The 10,254-nt window shown below is 42.5% G+C and overlaps 1 protein-coding gene across 1 annotated transcript in view; it reads right to left on the bottom strand.

Moving 5' to 3' along the window:
* LMBR1 (limb development membrane protein 1) overlaps positions 1 to 9,180 on the bottom strand; it is a 72,131-nt gene extending 62,951 nt beyond the window's left edge. Inside the window, exon 1 of the mRNA XM_075492387.1 lies at positions 8,844 to 9,180. Within this exon, the coding sequence (XP_075348502.1) occupies positions 8,844 to 8,906 (63 nt within the window). The 5' untranslated portion in view covers positions 8,907 to 9,180. The remainder of the gene's footprint in view (positions 1 to 8,843) is intronic.
* Positions 9,181 to 10,254: the final 1,074 nt, after the last annotated feature.

A 10,254-nucleotide genomic window follows, 5' to 3' on the forward strand; every position in this document is an offset into this window, starting at 1 on the left:
TTCCTCCTACTGTCCCACTTGGCACCCACTTTTGTTGACTCCTGGAAAGGATGGCAGGAATAAATAGCAAGAAAATACAGGTGGAGACAAGCAGTTCTCATCGGGCTATTTCTAATAACTCCATTATCCTACTGACATCTAAAAAGCAAACAAGGTATTCCACCTGTTTTGGATGTGTCAACAGTTAAGTTACCTAGAACAAACTATGTACCCTAAAGAAAACTAAAATTTTTAGCTCTGCTCTGAGTTTGACCTTGGCATTCATAATATCATCTGCTTTGGACACCTCATTTTTCTCAAAATGAAGTATTACTTATTCTTAAAAACTCTACGCTCTGTGTTTAGATTAAGTTCACTCTAACCCAGCCAGCCTTATACACTTAGCATGACACACTAAATTCAACCTTATGAGAATATGTCAAATAAGTCTTGTGACTACAGATTAATTTTACTCATTAATACAGCCCTCCACACCTATGATTTCCCCAATGTGTACGGTCTCCTCTCAGGACTCCTCCCTGGTTTAAGACACATGTAAGAGGTTGACTCACTTTTTTTGTTAGTTCCTAAGTCATGAAGAAATCACAAGTGTTTCAGAGGCTGGGTGCCTAGACTTGCTCATCTAGGAAAAAACTCCAGGATCTAACAAAGTACAAAAAACCCAAAAACATATTCCATGTGCTAGAAATACTGTTCAGCTGAAGATAAAAAAACCCAGTCTCTACAGCCCTTCAGAAGGCAGCTTCCATATGTCATTCACTTAAAACTACCTTCACATTAACTTCACCAGCAGCAGAGCCCCACTTCAAACTAATGAAAGAATTCAAATCAATATATGAATGTTAGCTTTTCATTCCCTTTTATGTACTTAATGGTAATGTATTTATGTTGCTGGGTAGAGGGAAAAACAAGTATTTTATGACACCTCCACAACCCTTAGTAATAGGCCCAAGATACCTTTGTTCAGGGTACTGTATTCTATACCCAGTAACACACTCAAAACCCCTCAAAAAAAAAAAAAAAAAAAAAGACTGCAAGTCATTTTTCTTTGACCTGTATGAGCTACAGCAATGCCATTAAAATCAGATTCAAGAATAGTTTTCAGCATTAGTGGAAGATTTAAAAACACTCTCTAGAATTAACACCAACAGCACCAACCTAGATCATGCTAACATTCTGCCACTGAATGAAGTTATTATTCAACACTTTACAGCCAGGCTATAATAATCAGTTATATTAAAACTTCACAGAGTCATTCCATTAAAAATTCCTTTCTGCAAAAATAACCTCAAAAGTCTCATTAATACAAACTTGGTAAATTATTTATTTGTGTTAAGACAGCTTCTTTGGCTAATACTAATTTCCAGGGCAAGATGCATAACTATCTTAGAAGACAGAGCTAATGAATTTTCTCCTCCAAACTCATAAAAACTCTCTTCCTTGTCTTCTCACATATACATACTATTGAATTTTTAAGTAGCACATCTTTTTTTTTCGCCCCCACTCCCACAACAAAAACATATTTAAACTGCAATACTTGTATGTCTTCATAATTCTCACCAATTATGCGGACTCTCTACTGGACCTAAGTTAACACAGTCTTAAACTCAGCAAATATTTTAGACGTGTTGCTATTGTCAAACACAAACTCATGAGCATCAATACTTTCTATTTTTAACATATTTAGCTGATGGGAAGAACAGTTAGGTAATGGTTAGGTAATGGAAAAAATGGGATACTCAAGGCATAAACAGGCACTTAAAACCAACAGTAAAACCGTGAAGCACCACGTTTCGATTGCAATTGTGGAGCCTAACACTGGAAGCCATACCACTATAAGCTAAGAAGATAAAAAGGGGGGGGAAATCATGCACATATACTGCTTCTATCCTCTATATATTAAACTCAGCCATACACAGGCTTCAATGCCATCTATATACATACTACTTGCTGCGGAGAGGACACGTGATATGGAAATAGAGGAACTGAAACAAAGTTCTGTAGAATAATATTTTCCAGTTAATCAAAATTTTCAAAGCCAAATTATTATCAACGTGCTCAAATATCAAAACACTACAAAGCACTGGGGTCTTTCTTGGAACCATGTTGATGATAGTTAGAAACAACTTTTAATACATTCAGTTAATCAAGAAACTAGAAACCTCTGTATGGGAAGCATCTCGGCAACACTACGATACATATTCAACAGCAAGCTGATAAAATGTCAACATGAGTTTTGTTACCATCTTCACAAGAGTAAATTGAGCCACAAAGAGCAACAGCTCAAAGCTGCTGAAAGTATGAAGCAATTTCACTTGTCACATGAATGACTAATAAGGAGGTTACAGCAGTAACTTATTCCAGGTCATCTCTACCTAGCTGTATGCTTACCTTTTAGAGTGATCCAACAACCCAGGCTGTTAATTATTATATGCATAAAAACATAAGCTACAATCATGACTTTCAAAGCCTCTCCTGTCCCTGTGTTATAAGTTATGTAAATTCTTGTACATTAATGTTACCAAGAAGTCAGTGTCCCTAGTCATTTGACAGAAGTACATGTTTACAGGAAAGCATCCGTGGTTTTCAAGGTAAGGGGGAGGGCATGGAGAGAACAGGGAGTATCACAGAGGCTAAGACTTTCTCAACAAGAGTTATCACTGCCCTCCCTAAATGAGGATAAATACCAAACGAAATAGGGGAGGGTGAAAGACAGGAAAGGAGAAAGCACTGCAGTTTAAAAAAAACCACATACATATATATATATGTACATATAACTTACATAACCTTCAAATAAACACAATAAGCTTATATTGAATGAAATGTTTCCTTTAGATAGTTAACCCAAATTCCCATCCATGTCACCAGAACTGAACTCCCACTTTCTTATCATAACTTCACTGGCAACATGTTTCAGCTTCTCTCTCCACTCTGATATTACCACCTTCTCTGCTGCTCTGCTCTCTGCTTCACCCACCCCTCAACATCTCTGAAAACACTTCTTTCCAGAGGGTCTTGGGCTTATAAATTCAATCACACTCAGCACCCCTACATCACAGCAAAGACCAAGACGATCATTACAACCCTACGATCTCCCAGTTACATCCTGCCATCTTATCCAGTCCCTCTACTACATGACCAGCTATCCAGACAAAACCCAAGACAGATATGCTTGTCTGTGGTCTTGTAATCAATAACTAGTTTGCTATCAGTTATTTCACTTTTCATTACATTTTCTCAAATCTAATTTACACCTTAATCTAAATTTTCTTAAACAGATGTCTGTACCTCCCACGAAAGTGTCACCCTTTTGGTCAATTGCTACCACAAATAAACACACCAGGATTCAAAAGGAATTATTTTGAACTGTAACTAATAGCAACTTTTTACACTTCAGCCTTTCATGCTTATTTTATGTAAACGGAAAAAGTGGAACTCTCCAAAATTTGTTCCTGTTTTGGGAGTAAGTATCTCTCTAGCCACTTGTCTACGCCAAGTACTTGGAGATGCCTATTGATTCCAGATGGATCTACCAGTGCTGATCCTGAGGACCAGCAGCCAAAAGATGACTCATCACTTCTTAAAGTTCAGTACAGCACCCATGTTTACAAGTACAGGTATATTTTTAAGATGACAGAATGATGCCAACATTTTATATATGTAATTATGTTAAATGTACCAATCTTTCAGCCTTGTACCTCATGCCACTGCCACAAATACTCCTTTATTCAGTTACAATTCTTTTCCAAAGAATTTTTAAAAAGAAGCAAGGTTAAGAAACCTAGACAAAGTTATTTTTGAGATACAAGAAGCCATTTAAGATATAAATCACTCCTCAAATTTTCAGAGCATAGGTAAAAAAATTTGAAAGGCATCAATTTTATTGATTAAGAGATAAAACTTGCATAAATATTCAAACAAAAACATTTCAGTATTTGTAATAAGTTTGCTCTTAAAAAAAGAGCCACACACACTCATGCTTCTAGTCAGCATTTTCTTCCTGGCCCACTATCAGAATATCATCACTTCTGGCATAAAAAAGGGTCAATGAAGATTACAGTTTTTGTCTGGGGCATAAATTTAAGGACACAGAGCTGGTCAGGAACAAGAACACACTACCAACAGGAGTAGTACCGTACTCAAATCAGCTTTCTCATTTTACAGCCATATATAGGGCACAAATGCCAACAGTAACCATACCGCACTAGTTCACATAGAAGAATCCTGAACACCTCTCTACCCCAAAATAGGACGGGAGGTCAAAAGGTACAAAGAGAAACCAGAGAAGAAAACAAAGCCACTAGTATTAGCATGAAGTTGCATACAAAAATCAAAGACATGATACAGTTGCAACTACCTAAAAATGCCTTTCTAAACTGCTAGAAATTATTTTTAGATTCAGATCTACACACACCCTAAATAACCATTGTATCACCTGTAAAAATTTAAAAAAAAAAAAAAAAAAAACAAACACACACACAAAACCCAACCTTAACATAGCTGAAGCAAAAATAAATTTTAAAGTGGTATGTTTTGTTTTAAAAAAAAGCCTTTCTGTAGAGGGAATTGCATTAAGAAATAGAGAAACTAAGTTTCTCCAAATATGTAGCATCTGAAGCCTACACCCCTGAAGACATTTAGTCCTTCAAATGGAAGCATCTGACATTATTCATAAAACTACATACTACACCAGTTTCAATGTCTGCCTGGACTTGCACAAAGCAATTAGAGTTATAATAGCACTTTTGTATTTGAACTTATTCTGCCAGGACTGATTTTTTTCATGACATCTTTAATATAATTAAGTCATTTCCAAATAAATTATGTTTGCTCTTAAGCTTTCTAACTAATAATTCTATGGCCACCAAATTGTTTTCTTCCACAGTTTTCCCCACACTACAAATGCAAGCACAGTGTATTTATTTTGCCAAGGAAACCTCATAACCAAGTGTATGTGTCTACTTCTACACACTCAAAATCCTACACTTTGTAAATGGAAAAATAACATCAAAAAGTAGATCTAAATTTTAAAAATACAAATTACTATTGCACAATAGAAGACTCAAACTGGAAAAAAAGGAGTGCAAGAACATTCTAAAAAGTAAACCCAGGGGAACACAAAGAGATTGAACCATTGCACTTACTTGATTTGCGTTTGAAATAAACACTTCACAACAATAGTAGTGGAGAATGGAACACTTTATTATGTCTGTTTATACAACATAATTATAACAGGACACAAGGGAAAAGCAGTTCCCTAAAAGCTTAAATATCTTCCACGGACGTGAAAGATCTCAGCAAACTATAAATGAATCTAAAGGAACAAGAAAGGCAGACCAATTAAGTGTACGAAACTAACAGTATCAGACCAGCACAGAACATTGTCTGGCCTTTACAACTCTTTCACATGAATGCTGATCGAGTACAGAACACAGACACTCTTCTATATTTTGTAACCAACTAAAGCTGTTTTTCAGAAAGATGCCCCTTTTAATTAGAACTGAGTATGACTCCGGCTTTATTGAACTCAAGGCTCTCACTGACTTAGAGCAAACTCATGGCTGTGTCATGTCTCTTATACTAGGTCATCAGTTCTCAATCTCCATGTTTACTTCACTGAATCTGAATTTTAAAGTTCATACAAGTCTGAAAGAGCCTGTGTGTTTTCAATAACTACTCCAAACAACATATCCTCAACACAGCAGATCCATATTTGAAGAGCCATGCCGAAACTAGACAAGGGAGTTAACCTCCTATTAGTAAAAGATCATCCTCATGAAGAAACAAAATACAAGGCAGATTATTTTGTTGCCAACAGCCACCCCCTTGAAAAACAACAGGTACCACTCAGACACTCCAAACAAGGTCAAGAATGAAAGGGCCTAAGTTAAATTAAGCATTAAATCACAGAGACAGTCACCTCAAAAGCAGATGAAGGATTTGTTTAAAAAAATAATCTTTTACTACCCTTGCTCAATCTATAAACATGTGTCAGAAACATTTCTCTTTTCAAGGTGGAATTAGCACAAGTTGGCACCCACAGAAAGAGACAGGCACCACCAGAAGAAGGATAACAAGCCTTTAATTTTTGTTACATAACACAACTTTATGGAAAACTTTGTAGCTTGCCAGTTAAGAGAATAGATGAAACAGAAATGAAGCATTACACTGAAGTTAAGCTTAGCATGCCCTTAGGACTCCATCAGAATGCACGATCCAGAAATGCTGTATCTATTCAAAGAAAATGAAGAAAAGTTGTAAAAGAAGCATGAAAAGGGTTTTCTTTTCAACTACATCAACGTACTTTGATTTCTCTCCTCTCATGAATATACCATTTTAGCCTCCAGTAAAGACTGGGCCACACAGCCAGGTCTCCAAAGACAATACGACCAGATTCCATAAATTTGACTTACTTCTTACAGGCAGATAGAGGTTTCCTCCACTGTAACATTACACAAGAAACATCAAATCCTTCTATTAACTGCTCCATTGCCCCCAGCCCACCTGCAGCTGGAATGACAGTCTTGTGCATGTGTCAGAAACGTTCCCTCCTCCAGCTGAGGGGCCGATGATTATACCCACTACCCACATGACAACTGTCTATTTGCATATTTTAAGAAATTATATTCACCATGTAACTTCATAACCAGCAAAGGCAGGAATGATTAGGAGGGGATGTTAACATAATGGTACATGTAAACAACATACTCTGTGTACTTTGTTATGCTTAAACTAACCACAAGTGTAATGAGACCTGCAATACACTTCTGCAGCTACGCGAGAGCCACAAGAAGGTTGTATACTCAGCTGTGGATGGCAACAGTTTATGCCCTCATAAAACCCCGTGGTCTTCCAACCTCAGTTAAAGACAAGATCACAGCTGTACCAATGCATGATTTAAAAGGCAAATTGTTATTATCCCCACTGATTGAACAATAACTTAGATGACTTGTCATCAGTACTAAAGATCAAAGTATAGTTTCAAGAGCAAGAAGCCATTCACTGAATATCCTGCCTTCACTGTCCAAAGAAAGCAACACTGCCCCTGTAAAATATGAGTTCTTGATGTCTTATGTGATTTCTTACGTGATTACACCAACAGGAAGAGTTACCAATTGCACTAGAGGGGCTGAAAAAGCTTTAGAGAAGTAGTTGCAGTATAGATAAGCTAGTTCTTTAAGAATTTAATAGACCTTCACTATTTGTAAGAGTACCTGGAGAGGGTGCACACAGCTATTCCTTCAGACTCAAAATCTGTGCATGCTACTACGTACAAAAGCACAATACATAGCATACGATGTACCAGAACAAGACTCTGGAGGATATAAGTAGGAGATAATTAGCGCACAAAGAAATACAAAAAGAAAAATGGACACTAGGGAAAAGATGGATGCTAGCATCCAGAAGAGATGCATGATTTGCACATGCACCTGTGTTTTCATAGCACAAAGGAGATTAAGATAATCCTTAAAGACTTCTTTACAAAAGAGTATTTTTCTTTTTATGCCCCTCCACTGATCACAGCTCTCATGACATACACTACATCCACACACAGAAAAGTGAAGGTCCAGAAAATCTCCTAAAGTAACAGTTGTCTTCACACAGACTTGTTTTGCCCTCTTCAGAAAAAAATATCCCAGAAATATAATACTTCACCAAAAGCAAGAAGGCCTTAATATATGGATTCTTAAAATATAGAAAAGAAATTAACACACTAAGGTTCCAAGTCTCTTTTATTAAATAACCTAGCCGTAGGCCTACATAAATCAGTCAACAGCAATATTTAATATTGTCTCCCAATACAGCTGAAAAATAACAGCGGTAACTGCAAAGGGAATGCGACTACCCAGCTAAGTTAGGATAGCATGTGCATAGAAGACAACACTGCATGTCTCCTATGTGCAGCATGTATTTCCTTCCTTGAAGTGAAGCAGAAGAGAGACAAGCTCCACCAAAACACCTTTATCGGCTTTGAATAGTCCTGAAGACAACTATGAGGCAGAGAGGAAACTGCAACAGTTTTCTCCATCTGCATGTAAGGTGTAGTGTTGCACTTGACTACAGAAGGTTGAGGAAGATGGGACAGCACAGGCACTGCACTCTGTATCGCTCCACTTTGGAGAGTATAGGGCACGCAGCAGCAGCACTAAGAACGACATGAGGGGTCAGGGAAAACATGAAGGTTACAGGGATCCATTGTAAACACTGCAGCAAAAGACAGGAGGACCTTAGTACCACAGCGGTAACACAAAATCCCACGCAAATCTAGCAGTACCAAGGCTGCATTTGAAGCCTGAGGTGTTCAACACACAGCACAGCGCACAAGAGTACATTCAGAAACACGCCCATGTCCTGCATGTATACACGGTATTTCCCCTTTTCGCTGAAGGTACTGGGAGAGGAAGACCCACAACGGGGTCAGAGTTGGGATCCTCACAGCCGGCTCTCACGCCCCCTCACACCCAGCCTGGAGGAGGAGATGCACGCACAGCTATGTCCACGGGACAGGCCACCCGAGTCAGCCTAGACACGGGAGCTAGGGCGAGGGGCGAAGCAGCGAAGGGCAGGCAACGAAAGAGTGGGACAACCCCACGGCTGCCCGGCGACAGGGACTGGGGGGGGGGGGGGGGGGAGGGGAGCACGGCAAGGCGCGGGGGGGGGGGGGGGGGGAGGGGAGGGAGGGGGGTCCCGCGGCAGCGCGGCCTCCGGGGCACCGCAATGACAGGTCAGGGAGGAAGGCGGGAGGGGGGATCGCGCAGCCGGGGAGCTGCGAGGGCAGGCGGCCGCGGGGGCCCAACGGAAGGGCCGCAGGGGCGCGGCGGTGCGAGGGCGGTGCCTCCTACCGTGTACTCCCGCACTTGGCTGTGGAAGTTCTGCTCGCGGATCGTCACCTCGTCCGCTTCCATCCTTCATAGTCCCGCGGCCCCCGCGCGCAATGGCGGCCGCCGCCGCCGCGCCTGCTCCTGCCCCCCCGGCGGCAGGCGGGCCACCATGGCCAGCGGCAGCGCCGGCTGCTCCCCCGGGCCCCGGCGGTGGCTGAGGGGCCCCGGCGGCGGCGCTCGCGGCTGGCTCCGCCGCTCTGTCACCGCCCGGCGGGGCGCGGAGGAGGAGAAGGAGGAGGAGGAGGAGGAGGAAGGGCGGGCAGCACCGCCTCAACTCCTCCTGCTGCGTCACCACGCAGCGTCCCCGCGCACACCGCGGCCCTGCCCCCAACCGCCAGGAGGCGTGGCCAAACCGCCCGAGGCGGGGGAGGGGCAAGGGGCGGGGTTTATCGTTAAGCGAAGGGAGGGCGAACCAGCGTCCAGGGGCGTGGCTCAAAGGAAGGCGGGAGTGAGGCTGGAAAGGGGCGTGGCCGAAGCGGGGGCGGAGCCAGAGGAGTAGCTGGAGCGAATAGGCGCGGGGCTCGGGCTGGTTTTCCCCGAGCAGGGGAGCGTTGTGCCCGTGGGGCGGCTGGCGGGGGCAGGCGGAGCCTGAGGGCGTCGTGGGGCTGGGAGCAGCGGGGAGGGGAGGGGACAGGAGGCTCCGGGGGCGCTAGCGGGGGAAGGATCAGACCCCTTCCGGGTTCGGGAAGGGGGAGAGCTGCAGGCGCAGGGCCGGGCGGCAGCCCCCGTCCCCGTGAGAGGAGTCACCGGAGCCGTCCTGATCCTGGGGTCGCCCGCGAGAGTCCCCCACGACGGCCCCTCAGGAGACGGGTGTGGGCAGCGGTTACACCCCCCCGGGGAGCCCGATAGCTACTGGCCCCACTGAACTGGGGCAATGTGAGGGAGTCTGGGGATGTTCTGGTCTAGTTGACCCTCCTTGAACTCAGCCTGCCCTGTAAACGCATCAGAACTGCTGGTTTGAAAGACTGTACTTAAAACCGAAGTTCAACCTTGCATCCCACTTGCCTGGAGGAGCTTGGTGCCTCTGAGTGATTTCTATCGACAAACCGCTGTGGTGGTTTTTGGCCACGTGCCGCAGTACGAAGGCACAATCGCCCCGTTGTTCCCTACCCCCTCTATACACACAGGCCATCTTCTTTGTTTCTCAGTTTGCAAGTAGATCAGTTGTCTAAATATACACAAAAGCTATTAATCTAGGCCACACTATAAATTATAGATGGTGATTTAGCAAATCAAACACTTACTTCTATCCAAATATGTAGCATTATTCCAAGGAAGTTTCAAAAGTAAGGATCATCACTTTCTGCCTCTCTACATCTGTTGATACATTATACACGATATCCATGCCAATTACAATTCAGATTATATTTAC

This window comes from Mycteria americana, chromosome 2 (genome assembly GCF_035582795.1).
Source record: "Mycteria americana isolate JAX WOST 10 ecotype Jacksonville Zoo and Gardens chromosome 2, USCA_MyAme_1.0, whole genome shotgun sequence".
NCBI lineage: Eukaryota > Metazoa > Chordata > Aves > Ciconiiformes > Ciconiidae > Mycteria > Mycteria americana.